This window comes from Pan paniscus, chromosome 14 (assembly GCF_029289425.2).
Source record: "Pan paniscus chromosome 14, NHGRI_mPanPan1-v2.0_pri, whole genome shotgun sequence".
NCBI lineage: Eukaryota > Metazoa > Chordata > Mammalia > Primates > Hominidae > Pan > Pan paniscus.
This window is the reverse complement of record NC_073263.2, coordinates 45,332,017-45,348,574: the sequence shown is the minus strand read 5'-3', so window position 1 is coordinate 45,348,574 and position 16,558 is coordinate 45,332,017. Positions and strand designations below refer to the sequence as shown.

Here is a 16,558-nt window from a genome sequence, read left to right as displayed (position 1 = left end):
AGATTTATATTAAATGTTTTAACAGTTAAAGCTAAACTTGAAACTGGAATCTCTTACTAAGAACCAGTACTTAAGTGCTCTGAATTATAATTATGATGTACATGTAAATCCTATGTGCCCTGGTTTCCTTTATATAATAAAACACTTTAGTATGAACTTGTTTCTATCCTAAACAGCACCCAACAGAATGAATGTTTTACACACAGCGAATTCTCAATTAATTATGTAAAAGTCTTGTATATAAACATATAAATAAGCATTCTGTAAAATATATTGCTTTTCTTCTCATCTTTGACTCGCATTATGAACTATGTTTTTCCTCCCGACAAAAAAAATGCACAAATACGAAAGAAGTTATCAGATGGAAAATCATACACAAAATAGCAAAATTATAATAAATATTCTTTATTCTAATTCTAGCAATGACATTATTTTTTCCCATTTTAGACAAATTTCTCTGACCATTTTTCTCAAAATGATTTCTTGAATAAAAATTCTGAGTCAGCTAATAAATTTCAAAGATAAATTTTAAAATGTATCAAAAGTATAGTATTAAAGCAAAACATTAAAATTATTGAAATAGTTTCACCAGGTATGTATCTACGTGTATATATACAAGTAAACACACATATACAATAAACACTAATCTTCCCACATTAACGGAAGTGACAAATGACAATCTAAATACAAATAAAACAGTATTCAGAATCACAAATATACTAAAATGTACAATGTTTACATGAAAAAGAAGTTGGCTAATGTTGAGGGTTTGAATTTTAAATTCTCCTAAACAAAATCTACCCATACACTACCCCAAAAAAAATCATTCAACAACAACAAAAAAAAAAATTCCAATTGTTAATGTTCAGTTTTTATAGTGTTGCTATGCTATAGCCAAAACAATCAGTGTAACCGATTTTGGATCTAGGTAAATTATTTGTTTACCAATCAAGTTAAAACTGTTTTTGTGACAAACTTTATGTATATTACATCTTTAAACACCATAAAATAATCATCATGAGGGAACCAAAAGAAAAATAAAAGGTCTTTATTAAGCAAGTTTAATCTAGCCAAGCCTTTATTAAAGGCAAAACGATGTTCGAAATATGGAGCATATTCATCCACATATAAATACATATTTTCATTAACATACTGTGATAAGGGATTTGGCAAATGCATTTTAACCTATAGAATTTGTACAAAATTTGAATTCAGAACATCTTAAACAGCTAAAATTATACCCTATTTGAATTTTACTATTTTAAGAGTTAAAAATAGCCTCACTAAAAAGAAATTCAGACACCATGGAATTCTGCTGTCTTAAGCAGCAATTTAATACATAATTGGGGGGAAAAGTAAGCCATACACATATTACAAAAAGATCTACTGTCAAAACAAATAAATAATGAACAAATAAGTTAATTTGAAAGCAAACATTTTATTAATCTTGAAAATAACAAAAAGATCCTGTCGATCTTCAATTACTGGTAAGACTACCACCAATATAGAAAATCTGACCAAATATATGGTTGTATTTCAGATTTTTATACTAGATAAATTACAAAAGCCATCTTCTAATAGTACATGAACAATTCAAAGTTCTCAGTTTACCTTCTATAATTGCTGCTATAACCTTTACCACGAGGTGAAGGGCCATGTACGAATCTACATGTGTTTCCATAGAGGCAGTTGCCAGTCTTCAGCCAGTTACGGCACTGTGTCTAAGAGACAGATATAACTATGTAAATTTCATATTTATTTCTGGAAAAAAAAATGCTAGCAGGACAAAATTAAAACAAATGCTACCAAAATTCCAGCTAACCTGTGATATATTACTCCCCAAATAATAAAAACTTCAGGAAAAAAATATGGAAAAACCCATAAACCTTATCACCCTTTTCACTTCTTTTTATAAAACACACTTTAAAAAATTTACTGAACAAACATTCCTACAATAAAACAACCTGTTCACCTTTATGATACAAATAAGCATTTCAATAATAGAATTCTAAGAGAACCCCTGTGACTATACTAGTGACAACTCACCTCTGCTGTACTGCCAGTGCTGGGTCCAAGCCTCTCAAATACACTGGGTCTTCGGGATGTGCTATCAGATATAGTCTTGGTATTTTCCACTGTGACCTTCCTTCTAATTTTTGACATTTTGTACTACTTTAACCAAAAAAGAAAGAGGCAAAACTGTAAAATTCTTCAGTTTTAAATAACTGAGCCCACAGCTTACAAGTAGATAAAACTATAGGTAACAGTGTAAAATTACAGGAGATTTTCCTTGGGAGATTAAAAAAAAAAAAAGCATAGGAGAGGTCACATGTAAACAGAGATAGTATCTTCTAAAACATGCCTTACTGGTGAATTTATAACAGCTGTGAGATCTGTTGGCTAGAATTGTACCTCTTCTGCAGAGTGAACGAATATGATCCTACTCACACAGTGAAGTTTTCATAGTACAATCAACCTCAGAAGATACAGTACAAAATGTTTACTTTATAAAAGTTACTTACAAAAATTGCTTCAAAATTTAGTAACTCAAAGTTGTTAACCATCAACTGGTTAACTGAAAAAGAGTTATGCTAAAGAAAATGGAAAAATAAAATTGGGTGAAAATTTTCATAGCAGAAATTATGTTTCATAAGTTTAAGGGACAACAGCAGTTATGTTCCAAAAATCAGGTTGAGAAAAATGAATGATATTTTAGTATTTTCTTTGCCTGACAGAAGTCAAAACAATCTGATCAAGCATATTTATTTTCCAGTAACACAAAAACAAAACAAAACAAAACTCAATGTTGATAGAAACAACTTTCAAAACAGGATAGACTGTAGAACTAGAAAAAGTCAAGGTGTTTCTATAATCTATACTACACTGACATAAAATTCAAAGGTGTCAAAAGTAATTATCAGACTATTTTACCATTATTAGTAATAAGAAAAAAGACAAATTGTAAAAATATTTTTATTTTATTTTATGTTTAAGCTCTGTTAGATTTGATGTAAACATAAAAATATTTTTTAAGGGCCAGGCACAGTGGCTCGTGCCTGTAATCCCAGCACTTTGGGAGGCCGAGGCAGGCGGATCATGAGGTCAGGAGATCGAGACCATCCTGGCTAACATGGCGAAACTCCGTCTCTACTAAAAATACAAAAAAAAAAAAAATTAGCTGGGCATGGTGGCGGGTGCCTGTAGTCCCAGCTACTCTGGAGGCTGAGGCAGGAGAATAGCATGAACCCACGAGGCAGAGCTTGCAGTGAGCCGAGATCACACCACTGCACTCCAGCCTGGGTGACAAAGCGAGACTTCATCTCAAAAAAAAAAAAAAAAAAAAAAAATATATATATATATATATGTAAATAAAACATTCAAAAACTGAAACTATAGTAAAAATCTAATCCAATGACATAATTGGGTAATTCAACTAGATTTGCAAGTATCAGATAATGACAGTATATTATGACATTAGAAAACAATATTAAATTCTAGACCAAGATACAATCCAGAGCATACACTACTGTGGGAAGAGGGTAGAAACTGCCTCATAAGGGGAAGGAAAAAAAACACCATACTATATCCTGCTTTATACAAACTAAATATTAGTTGAAATCTTATCAATCATCAAAAGTTACTAGAATGAACCACAGCAGCTAAAAAAGTTTCATTTAGTCTCTATAAAGATCACAAATCTTTAATGTGGTTTCAAAGTAAAGACATATCACTTTAAAGGAAATTAAATCGTGGTAGTACCTAATTGAAACAGCAATAAAAAATTATAAACAGTGTTTGGTTCAATGAGGTACTTCAGGTCACACTTTTAAAAGAATCCAAAGACTAAGAACAACATTTGATAAATAAAAGATGGTGCATCAAGGAAGGAAAATATGAAATAATATATGGTGATTTTAAATTGGAAAATCTATATTTTTATCAATATAAAATGTAATAATTCTTTTGATATAATAGCAATTAATTTTTAGTGATTTTAAAAACAGAATTACTTCACAGCAATTATAAATTTAAGAACCAGTGGAGAGCATCACATAAACAATAATTTGCTGCAACACAAAATCACTTAAATATTAATTGTTCTCCAAGTAAGGAACTACACACCAATTCTACACACTGGTGTTAGCATTATAAGATAATCTTTGATTTAATTTTTCTTAGACTCATTCTCAGCTGAAATGTGAACATACGGAGGAGAAGCTGGTAAAATTTCCTATGTCTATTTGATTTACTGAGCACGAAAAAACTGAAAGCTAAGAGAAGTGGAGCTGAGAAAGATCTAGAAAATGTAGAGCTTTGAGAAAAACTTTTTTAACAATATATATCCAAGCATGATTCAATAATAAGTAAATGTATCACACAATGTATAAGAAGTTTGAGAAAAACATAAAGTTTCATTATATATTGCTACATTAATATACAAATATAGAGTAATCCTCAACCATTAATTCAATTTTTAAAACATTTCTTAATAAACAAAATTGAATAGGTTCCAAAATTTCCTTATTTGCTAGTTATGTAGAACTTAGAAAACAGGCACACCATCCCACCACACTGCCTCAAGTGGACTAACACTAATTTTTTATTTTTCCCTCCACTGTCACTGGAAATGAGTTAGTTCTGCCCCCAACATCTCTACTACCCCCAACATGCCTCCACTCCCAGCTCAGTCTCCTTCAAAAAATTCAATGGTAATGGTTTCCAGTTAGGACGACAGGCTATTTATTATCGTACTTATTATACTTAAAACATTGGTCATCTATCATCTCCTTTCTTTTTATTTTTTGAGGGTTCCAGGTATTAACTCTACAGTTTCTTTTTCTGGTCTGTCCTCTGTTGCTTGATTCGCACTACTCTCCTCCCTTGACCTATTGCTTTGTTGGTCTGAGAGCTTCTCTCCAATCCTAGACTCCCTAAGACAAACTTTGAAGATTTCAAGGGTTGGACTTGCTATGAAAGACAATCAAGTGAAGACTAATGATCCACCTCCTCACCTCCCTCACCCTACGCCCATATTCTTTCCACAGAGACAAAATTGCTTTTACCAGTGACATCAAGAACTATTCAAGATTCACCTACATAGTAATTATCCCAGGAATTTCACTTGCAGCTACTACTGTACTGAGTCTCCCAATTTAGGGAAGAAATGAAATTAAGTAAAAATGTGGCCAAGCGCAGTGGCTCACGCCTGTAATCCCTGCACTTTGGGAGGCCAAGGCAGGCGGATCACGAGGTCAAGAGATTGAGACCATCCTGGCCAACAGATCGAGACCATCCTGGCCAACATGGTGAAACCCCATCTCTACTAAAAATACAAAAATTAGCTGGGTGTGGCGGGGCACGCCTGTAATCCCAACTACTCGGGAAGCTGAGGCAGGAGAATCGCTTGAACCCGGGAGGTGGAGGTTGCAGTGAGCCGAGATCGCGCCACTGCACTCCAACCTGGCAACAGAGGGAGACTCCGTCTCAAAAAAAAAAAAAAAAAGATGTACTCTCCTTTTTCTCAGACTCCAAGAGTACCATACTTTGTCCTAAACTAATACAGCATCTGAGTATGCGGTCTGGGTTACAGCAAGGTCCTGGACTGAACATTTAAAACAAGAATAATAACAACAATAATACACACACACACATATTCTTAATAAAATGTTCTTTAATGTGATATATATGTGTGTGTGTGTAAAACGTCTGGTGAAAAAAGAAAAAAGTAGAAACTGAAGATTTCTAACTGAAAAAATTCTTCTGATCATCCATGTAAAAACTTCCACAAGTAGTCAACAATAAAATGTTACTTAAATATTACTAATGAGACATTCATGAATTTGAATAAACAAAATGCTTCATGCTTGTAAAGAACACAATATATAACTTTAAAAATCCCATTTATCTAAAAATATACACACTATCTACAATACAGCAGAAAAACATTTCCTTTTTCATATATTAAAACTAAACGTTACCAACTAATGTGACAATTAGAATTTTCAATCCTATTTAAAACTTTGGGCCCGTAAAGGAAAATGAACACCACAACAGTTAAAATGTAGATTTTCGGGGGGGGGAAACTTTTTCAAATTATGTATGAACAGGCTGAACATGACAAGTAAATGCTTCAAAGTATATGAGAAAAATTAGAAACAAGATAAAAATGTAAATACTAAAGTCTTTCCTATCATAGAGAATAGAAATCAAGGTCATACCAATAACTTACTAATTTACTCTTCTATGAAGGTTTTCCTCCATTTTTGTTTTCAAATTATTATTTGGTTTAAGTTGCCATCACACTTCCACCCACATCATCAAGTCTTTCTCAAACACGAGCATTATCAGACAGAGTGGCACTAGTGAAAGCCTATTTCGTTATTTTCCTATTTCTCCTCTCCATTTGCAGAGCAAATGAATATCTGAAGTCTTTATAATCTCTTTTCAATTAAAAAAGAAAATGGAAAAAGAAAAAGAAAATCCGGGACACAAAGTTTGAGTCTATTAATAAAGACACAACAAAAGAGGGTCTTAAATGGGAACTGCTCCCTTGCCCCGGGAAACTTAGAATAACACTGTACTCAGAAGGTTCACATTATAATTATGGCTGAGAAAGGAGAAGCATACAAAAGGGTCTCTTTTTGAATAATGACTCCAGAAGCTCAATTAATAAAATCTTGTCAATAAACACATATGCGTTCTAGTATCTTCACTTCAATCCATAATTAATTATCTTTTTCAGGTCTCATCTACTGGAAGCATAAGTGAAAGCATAACACTTTAATCCGGATGAGTAGCGGCATAATATTAGGGAAATTTCAAACAATTAGGCAATTAAAACTACATGAATGTACTAACTAGTAGGATAAATCCCTATACTCTGAATTTCTAAGATTAAAAAGGTGATACTAAAAATAAGGTATCTTCACATTTATACTTCATATTTTTAGAAAGAAAAATTAACTTTATTTGATGCATAGTTTGAGAGAATTTTTTAAAAAGAACTTTCTAAAACAAACTTTCAGATTGCTTCCGTGAATTTAATGCTAAAACAATTCCAAACTAAATTCCAAACACAACTGACAGAACTAAGCTGACTACATAGGAATTAGCAAAGCAACACTGCAGTACTATGCAGAAAAAACTATTTGTTAAAAAGACTGTGCACAGAAAACATCCCATGCTGGTAGCTACTCTAAAGTGAAGTAAAAAGAACTGCATCATACAAAAATACAAAAAAAAAGAATAAAAGACTCTTTCTATATCAACAGCAGTTAATGCTTCAACTACTACTAACAGCTGGAGAAATAGCTCCACCTCTATATGAGATGGAGTTGGGAGAGATGAGGAGGTGAGGAAGACTACCATCCACTGAAAACCAACTCTCTAAGTAAATTTAAGTTAAACAATGTGTTTCCTCTATGTAAATGCCAATGCATATTATAAATAAACACTGATGACATTACAATTTTAATAATTTGTAAAGATGTTAAGATACCATCCACTTGCTGGATTTTTAGTATGTTAAATTCATATTACAAATATGAAAATCACATAAGCTTGCAAATCTCAAAATATGCAATGTTCATTTAGAATGACCAGTAATCAGGAAGCCAGTAAGAGGCATACATTTGATAAAACTGAATCCTACCAGATGCACAGAGTGAAAGCCTTAGTTTCAGAGTGCAACTATTTTTAAAGCCGCAATTGTTACAAGCTTGCATCAACTTTGCTAGTCTCTAGTTGAAACTGTCATCTGTTACAATCTAAATAGTTCATTAAGAAATTAGAAATTATTTGAAAATCTATAGATTGTATTCACAAAACGCTCCAATATATTGTACTAAAGCCAGTAATTTCAAATGTTACAGAACTAGACCCCGCTAACTGGCACCATATACCCATAGACTGAACTGCATAAGTATTTATTCTCCAACGGTATCGCGGACTTCGAAAACTTGAGGTGTAAAGATATTTTCCAAATTTTTAAAATACTTTAAAAATCCAAAAATCTTAAGAGACTTCATACTCCCATAATTTTCAAAGTAGTTCGAATTACCTGAAAGCCCCATAGTATATAACCAAATACCTTAAGACTACCCTTCACAAACAACATCTTACCAACATAATTCAAGTATTATCAACTCTAAATAATTTTCAAACCACATAAATTGCGTTAGCCTATTACAGAGAGATAATGCCGCCAAACAGACTCTCTTCTTTCTATTCCACTTTCCCCCGTTTCTGACAGTTGCCAAAACTACCTACCTAAGGCATGTGAAGATAAAGTAGCACTCAATTCCCAGGACCTAAATCGTTATCACTGCTGAGGGAAAAACAAAAACAAAAACAAAAAAAACACAAGACCAATCACAAGTAAGATGTTTTTCTCTAACAGATCTGGAATGAGTATAGAGGAAGATTCTAAATTTAAGCCCAAATTGCTGCACCCTTCCATCGCACACAAATACGAACACCATACAAGGGTTCCCGTGCTTACATCAAATGGTAACGAGGGGTACAGCCCATTGTCTGAGTCTACTTATCGCCCTTAGACAAATGCCAGAATCATAATCAGAGTGAGAAATTATGCCTGAGCACAGGGGGCTATTGCAGAGTTAAGGGTGGGATGCTCAAGGAAAGCTCAAAATCCCAGTGACTCAAGCAAAGATGGGGGGGGGTAACCCGGGCCTCCGCATTCCGGGTCCGCCCAATGCCTTCCCCAGATACCCACACCAATTCACAGAACGCTTACTTCCTCCCCAAGCTCCCTTCGCAAGTGCAGTCCGGAGGCACCACCGCCGCCGCCGCCGCTCCGAGGAGCGGGGGAGGCGACTCTGTCCCCGCGCCTGGACCCAGGAGGACGACGACGAGGAGAAAGCGATGCGCGCGCGGCTCCCGGGAACCGGCTCTTGGCTAGCGAGGAGCCCCCGGGATGGCTGAGAAGCAGAACCAACCCGCCCGCCGCCTCTCCAGGGTCAAGCGAAACTGGGTCGCAGGAAGAAAAATAACGAAGAGATTGTAGATTAAGAAAAGGCAACAAAAACACTACCAGGCCGCTAGGAGGACCGCCTCAAAATGCCGCCGGAAGTCAGAGGTTTGCCCTGTTCCTCTGTAGACCCAGGCAGCTTCCGGCCGTCAGATTCGTCGTCAGTGCGCAGACACCGCCCTTCGTGGACACGCCCTCTAGGCGTAACGTTCCATGCGAGCGGTAAGAGTGCGGCGGGACTTGGAAATCGAATCTGTGCTCTGTGAGAGATCCTAGGAAAGGAAACTGGGAGCCCGGGAGAACTAAAATTCCCAATTAAAAGTGAATTTAAGTGAGTTTTCTCTTTTTATTACATAATTCCTTACCATAAACAGCTGTTGTAAATGCGCAAAATGCGGCATTTGTTGACAGTACCTAGAGCCACTCATTCATTCGTTCAACAGTGTTTATTGAGCAGCTGAGCTGGAATGAGAGGCTATGTTTGTCGTTTTTGACACCCCTCCCCTTTCTGGGCCATCGCCTAATTACCGTGGAGCAAACGGAATGCATGGTTGTATTTCTAAAGGCACAAGCAGAAATTTATTGAAAATTTGGAGCAGAAATCTTTAATGTACTTCTGACCACCCTTCCTTTTGTTGAGTAGGATCCAATGATCAGCATGAGATGATCATTGATTAAACTTGCTTGAGATGGCTAGTCAAACGTCGAAAATCAAAGAAAAAGTAGGTAACTAGACTTTTACAATTTTTTTTAAAAGGTAAAAAGACATGAACCCTAGTCTGCCTTAATGGCAAAGTAGCACTTATTAGGTTCTCTGACAAAACCAAGGAATAGGAAAATCTTTTATCAAAACTACGGATAAAACTTAAAAATAATCTGATACAATGATTTGGTCTTGCTGGAATCAGTAAATTAAAATACGGAAGCAGAATGATAAAATCAGGGGCATTAAACATTCCTAATGACATGCCAAGCTATTTTAGAGACAGCGGCAAAAGCTTCTCTACAGGTGGGTTTGATGTAACGCTCCGGCAGCAAGAATCCGTATGTGCCCGTGTCTCGAAGTTCAATTGTAAACGAATATTTGATGCCCAAATCATAGATCCAATCGTCCCCACCTCCAGGAGCTAGGTCTAAAAGAAGAAGAAAGAAATTGTTGAAATACAGACGTTTCAAATTAATTAACAAACTGGGAATTGTTTGATTTAAATGTTTATTTGTTTGTATACCTTTAGATTTTTTTCAGTTTTTAACTAATATAAACAACTTTACAATGAGTACCCTTGTTTATACATAATTGCTTCTTTGTCTCTTTAGAATATTCTTCTCTAGAATAGATTTGCTAGTCTAAGGCTCTGTACTTTTTACAATTATGGCATGTTCCCAAATGGACGTCAAAAGAACTGAATTAATTTATACTTCCACAAGCAGGGTATGAATTTGCCCATTTCCACTTCCCATACCATCAATAGGAATTATGAATTCTGATAATTTTATGGGCGAAAAATAATATCCAACTGTCTTAATTTATGTTTTTTGATTATCAGTGAGTTGCACATTTGTTTGGCATATTTATTGGCTATCTTTATATTTCCTATCAATTGTCCTTCCTCATTTGTCTACTTGGTTCATTTTATCAATTGCTTATAAAAACGACATTAGTGTTATTAGCTTTGTTTGGCATGTAGACCTTTTTTTCTCCTTTCATTCATTTCTCCTTTCACAAGGAATTTTTTCTCCTTACTGAGATTTCAACTTGGTTTATGCAGGGTTTTCATATGAAAATATATGCTGTACCTGGAATTTACTTTGGTGAAAGACATGTTAATAATCCAATTAATTTTTTTCTAGGTAACTTGTTAGGTTTTCCAACTGCATTAATTGAATAATCTGACTTTTTTTGGGGGGGTGCTAAATTGAGTCCAGGTTTATGGCAAAGTCTGACCCAAAATTTTAATTTATAATTTTAGCATCTATCTAATACAGTTTGGGAAGCATCTCATGAAAGCTACAATTGCCAGAAGACTTGTTACAGTTTAATGCATGTTAACTAAAATGTGTACATATTTTAGTGTTCATGATAAATACAGTTTCGACCTTTTTTGAGATGGAGTCTCACTCTGTCACCCAGGCTAGAGTGCAGTTGCGCAATCTCAGCTCATTGCCACCTCCACCTCCCAGGTTCAAGTAATTCTTATGCATTAGCCAACCAAGTAGCTGGCATTACAGGCACCTGCCACCATGCCCAACTAATTTTTGTATTTTTAGTAGAGACAGGGTTTCACCATGTTGGCCAGTCTGGTCTCGAACTCCTGACCTCAAGTGATCCTCCTGCCTCAGCCTCCCAAAGTGCTGGTATTACAGGCGTGAGCCACAGCACCTGGCCTCTTTTTGTTTTTTTCTAATCATTAAAAAAAAAAAATGGAAAAACCTGGATTTGGCCTTCAGGCTGTAGTTTTCTGATGCCTGGTTACAGGTTTATTTTATGCTCCTCTTTTCCCATCTCCCTTCAAACTTCAAAAGGGCAAAATCAGTCTGTCCTCCCACTGTATGTAGATAGGAGTTACTCACTAAATATCTTTCAGCAAAAATTAATCAAAACTTTTTGTTAAGAGTTTGTCACAAGCTTTTGTGTGTGTAATATATATTAAAGACAATCAACTGTAATGTGTTATGAGCTATACTCTTGGGAACAGGCTAACACTAAAAAACACTTGATGCAAATGGCACGCCCTAGATTAGTGTAGTGTACAACCTGCACAACCTTCCATCGTGGCCCTGGGAATCATGCAAAAGTTTTATGAACTTTTCTGCTTCACTCAACTAGTATGATGCCAATTCTGTAATTCCTACTTGATTGTGATAAATATGATTTCTTAAATAGGATTTTGGCTTCTTTTTAGTAACTCATTTATTAATATAGTTTTGTTCAGCATTGTCATAGCTATTATGCTTCTGTTCCTAATTATTACAATTCAGTTGTATTACATGTGACCCTATTTAATTCAGAAAAATTAAATACACAAAGAAAAACAGATCACACAGATTTCTTTAGTAGCTCAAAGTTCTCTAAGATCATAAGAAGAAATACTTACATAAGGTTTCTGAGCCATGGCCATGTGTATACCTGGTATTTTTACTAGTTTTCTCAATAGCACGAACTGCTTCACTGGCTACTAGAGACTGGAAGCAACAGGATATAGAATTTCAGTTAATGTGCAGCTTTGAAACATGACAAGTAGAAGTTTCTAAAAAATAATCATACATTAATTGAATCAAAGTATACAGGTAGAAAATCTAGATTCATCTAAAAGGCAAATAAATAAGGTAAACAAATTAATTTAAAATATGCGCACTTTATGGCAATCACAATTGGGTGGCTTTAAACATAAACTATTTCAATATATTGAAATAATTTATATAAATAAATATATTAATTTGCAGAAAAAAATTATCACATGCCTTTTTGGGAACTCATTTATTATGGAAAATGAAGTATAACTACATCTCAAAGGCTTAGAGGTACTCCATTTCTGAACAAAATTATCACCAAACTTTAAATCCAACCTTTCTAAACACATACAAACACCTAATGCACGCATGACTCACTTCTTATCCTTCTCACAACTTCTATTTTCTTCTTGTGTAAAATGTCTAATGACTTCCATAGAATCATCAAATCAAAAAAGATTATGCCTCTGGTATGGAGCAGGATAATAACTAAGACCCCCATTTGACTTCATTTTGTCTGTTGATATTCATTTTGTCAAATCTATTCTGAAGTTCTCACTTATCTGGAACTTTTCGGAAATTGGAACTAGCATCATGGTATACACTGTCATCTTCTTGAAAAACTCAAGAGATTTATCAGCGGATATTATTTTATGCCATCTCATTGTTCAAAAAATAAGTTTTAATGTAACCCCATTGTCTACATAATGAAATACAAATTTATCTGACAGTCACACCCCTTCAGAAGCCAACCTAATCTACTTTCTGATGCTATCACCCTCCACTTTTGCATCCTCTTATGGTGAACACCAACTTCTTTGCTTGGAAGGTCCTTCCTTCCCTGTCTGCCTATAGAAATCCTCTTTCAATGCCTGTCTAAAATGTAGCTGATCTTTGACATCAACAGCACTTTATTATTTGTAGTTTTTCCCCCCCTTAATAGATTGTAAATTCCTCAAGGACAGTAACTACTTTATCTCCTCACTTATCTCAGCATTTCCCTCTGAATGCATTAGTGAAGCCATCCCTCGATATTCTAGTTAGAAGTGAGTTGTACTGTCTGTGCCACGTATTTAGTAGTTACTCTATGTCGCCTTAGAGTACAGCTATTTGTAACATTTGCTAATGGTTGAGCTCCCTAACCATAACACATTCTCTTAAAGGGCAGGATTTTACCTAATGCTTCTTTAAACATCCATTGACAAGGTATTTTACACGTAATGGCTCTCAACATATATGTGTGCTGGCAGTGATGCAAAAAAAAAAAGCATAATTAGACTAATTCTACTTCCCAAATCATGATAAATTTCCTTTTATTTCTTCAAAGATAATATTTTTAAAAGGTGCTTTCCTTAACAGTTTTCCCTTGAGAAGAAAAAAGCTCAAGTATCAAGTACATTTATGTTCTAAATGGGCTATTTTCAAAAAATGCAAATAATCTTATATTTGTCATCAGCAATTGCTAGCTCCTGTAATGTGACTATATTTTATTCTGTTAAGAGAGCCAGAAAAAAAAAATGAGTCACTAAGAAACAAGCTACTACCTAAAAATTAGTCCCTTCCCAAGAATGGGGCTGTTGATGTAACACTTCCATTGTCTGGAGAGCATCTGGGATGAGGATTTGTCGAAGCCTAGCTACAATCCTTCAAGAATCCTTGCATCTTTTGCCATGAACCCAAACATACAGTATCTTGGACTAAAAAGTGCTAAGGGAGTATCAAATTGTGTGAGTCCTCTTTGAATTTCCTGTATTGTCTGTTATGTTCCAAAAAACAGACTCTTTCCTCAATGCTAAAATTGGAGGTACTTTAATAGGACCAAAACCCTGAGGGTTAAGGAAGTCAGGGCAGGAACAATTCCTGCTGCTAATACCAAAACAATGAGTGCTGTGTTGAGACTTAATCTGTGGTGTGCTGTTGTAGGAAGCTAGTGACCACAAAGCTGTCGCATGATTCCATACTCATCCTTGCTTATACCGCTTCACATGCAGATCAGGTCAAGTGTAGTAGTAGTTCCTTCCTAACCTTCAAGGAATTTGTCTGACATTTTCTTAGGAAGCCCACGTGCTAGAATAAAGTGTGTGTTGTTAGGGTAAGGCACGTTCTTTATATTCCCTTAGAGAACACTGACCCAGGGTGACTCTCAACAGGATCACACCATGATTTAAAACATCTATCATTTGCCTTCTAGAGGACAAAATTTTTCCCAGTTTTTGATTCTTCAACTAAGTATTATTTTATTTCCAAAATGCTAATAAGAAAAATAATTAAGTAGCACTTACCAGTTCCTCATGGTCTTTGCTTTTACTTCGTGTATAGGAATATGGAAACACTATATGCTGGGAGTATGAATGCATGCTGATGTATGCTTTAATGTGGTTGATATTTCTTCTCAAGAAACTAGCCACTGCCTTCACTTCTGGTTCTGACTCAGGATAAAGTCCACAGTAGGTTTCCGAGCATGAGGAACTGGATGCACCTTCCTCTGTAACGAAATTGTTAAGGTGAAATTATGAGGGGATGCACATAGTACTGTAATTTGTGGTTTCCCAGACAACGTATTCTCCTATCTATGTTGCAACATTTTTAGATGAATGGATTAGGTAGGGCTCTGCAAAGAACATATTTCCACTAAGTGTTATGTTTCTTTTGAAGTCAAATACTTATCTGCTCACATAGCTGACCTTCTAACAGTCATTCCCAGCACCTGTCTCCCTTGCAACCTTGAGAAAGTGGCTAAGAGATCCTCAGAGATGCCAGCCCTGTCTCCAGACTTATGGTTATGGGAGAAAAAATAAACCCCATTTTCCTTAATCCACTGTAAATTTAGTTTTTCTGATATTTGTAGTTTTAAAGCTACCATCAATATAGCCCATAAAAGAAAAGCCTCACTTCTGAGCTCAGAATATGTAAATCTGCCTTCAGTGCTACTTTTAACTTGCTAAAGTGGTTTAGTAAGTTTAGTAAATAAAATGGGATGGTGATATTTGTTGCCAGACCAACGTTCATTCATTCCTTTGATAGATTATAATTTGCATCACTTGAGATGGTAGGCTGCCTTCCAACACTTCTCCCCCTGTCCCTAATTCACAAGGTGAAGCCCCAGCAAGCTGCATCTGACACAAGAGATTATTCCTTCCTGCAAACAGTTGAGGGCTCAGGATTAGGTCTGACTCTTGTGCTTGCCAATCTGAATCCCTTCAAAGATAACTTGAAATCAATACTAAGAGTCTAGTCTCAGTCTAGCTGCTCTCTTGACCAGACAGTAAAAATAGTAATACTACCAGCTGACACCTGTGGAGCACATGCTGTACGTCAGGAACTCTGCTAAGATTTTTGCCACATCTCATGTAATTCTTACAGCAGCCCTATGAAGTAAATACTGTCATTTTAGGAGATGCAATCTGGATATTCTTGGTGGTAACCATTCTTCAGAATAAGAGGCTATACAGCATATTGTTAAGCACCCAATTACTTGATTCTAAATCTTGACTACCATTTATTAGCTATATGGCTTTGGGTAAATTTTTAAAAATCTATCTGTATCTCAATTTCCTTATCTGCAAAATTGAAAAATTATACATTAAATGCTGATTGAATGAGAATTAAATGAGCTAGTTCATACAAAGTGCTTTGCACAGTGCCTGGCATGTAGTATGCATTTCATAACTGTTGCTGTTTATCATCATCATCATCATCATCATCATCATCATCATGTGGACTGAGACCTGAAAGAAGCCAGTGTGCATCACAGAGATGAGAAGGGGAGAGGAAGGATTCACTGAGCCTCTCTAGGGCTCCAGGCCCAGTTCCTTTCTGTTTCTGAGTCCAGCTGCATCTCTGCCTCAGGATTCCATGGCTGAGGCTACTCACTATCCTTACAGAGCCTGCTTTTCTTAATTAAGCTCATTCTGCTTTATTCCTGTTATTATACAAACACAACATTAATGTTTGTTAAAAAATTGTTGCCCTGAGAGGAAATGTGAACATCTAAGGTCTTCCCAAGTATTTCATTTTTAACCAATAAGGTGATTGGATAAACCATTTTTGATAGTTCGGTCACCTTTGAATATTCCTGCCCTTTTATGTGGTATATAATTCTTAGAGAATAGAGATTATATATTGGGTATGGAGGTCGGGGAAGACATAACCACTAAATAGAGATGTGGTGCCCTAATATGAATCCTCAGACCAGGGTTGTTTAATAGAAATATAATGCAAGTCACATATTTACTTTAAATTTTCAAGTTACCACTTTAAGAAAAATAAAAAGAAGGCCAGGCACGGTGGCTCACACCTATAATCCCAGCACTTTGGGAGGCTGAGGCAGGCAGATCA

At 35.5% G+C, this 16,558-nt stretch overlaps 2 protein-coding genes and 1 long non-coding RNA gene across 39 annotated transcripts in view; 1 reads left to right on the top strand and 2 right to left on the bottom strand.

Annotated features, from left to right (window-relative positions):
- The window catches only part of ZC3H13 (zinc finger CCCH-type containing 13), a 97,408-nt gene extending 88,250 nt beyond the window's left edge, over nucleotides 1-9,158 (bottom strand). For 4 of the 34 annotated variants that reach the window (XM_034936677.3, XM_034936686.3, XM_008968756.6 and 1 more), the window contains exons 1-3: nucleotides 8,756-9,135; nucleotides 2,047-2,172; nucleotides 1,612-1,721 (exon numbers count right to left, since the gene is read on the bottom strand). In XM_034936677.3, coding sequence (XP_034792568.1) covers nucleotides 1,612-1,721; nucleotides 2,047-2,163 — 227 coding nt within the window. In that variant the 5' untranslated portion in view covers nucleotides 2,164-2,172; nucleotides 8,756-9,135. Of the gene's footprint in view, nucleotides 1-1,611; nucleotides 1,722-2,046; nucleotides 2,173-8,264; nucleotides 8,327-8,755 lie in introns of all 34 variants that reach the window. The other 30 variants (XM_034936679.3, XM_063595945.1, XM_057299665.2 and 27 more) reach the window with 21 other exon arrangements.
- A 28-nt stretch (nucleotides 9,159-9,186) lies between these two features.
- Nucleotides 9,187-16,558, top strand: part of LOC129393618 (uncharacterized) — a 48,704-nt gene continuing 41,332 nt past the window's right edge. For all 3 annotated transcript variants that reach the window (XR_008620611.2, XR_008620612.2, XR_008620610.2), the window contains exon 1: nucleotides 9,187-9,320. This is a non-coding gene — a long non-coding RNA (uncharacterized LOC129393618). The remainder of the gene's footprint in view (nucleotides 9,321-16,558) is intronic.
- CPB2 (carboxypeptidase B2) overlaps nucleotides 9,337-16,558 on the bottom strand; it is a 53,801-nt gene continuing 46,579 nt past the window's right edge. For both annotated transcript variants that reach the window (XM_063595952.1, XM_055096731.2), the window contains 3 exons: nucleotides 14,503-14,705; nucleotides 12,085-12,172; nucleotides 9,337-10,122 (listed from right to left, as the gene is read on the bottom strand). In XM_063595952.1, coding sequence (XP_063452022.1) covers nucleotides 9,938-10,122; nucleotides 12,085-12,172; nucleotides 14,503-14,705 — 476 coding nt within the window. In that variant the 3' untranslated portion in view covers nucleotides 9,337-9,937. The remainder of the gene's footprint in view (nucleotides 10,123-12,084; nucleotides 12,173-14,502; nucleotides 14,706-16,558) is intronic.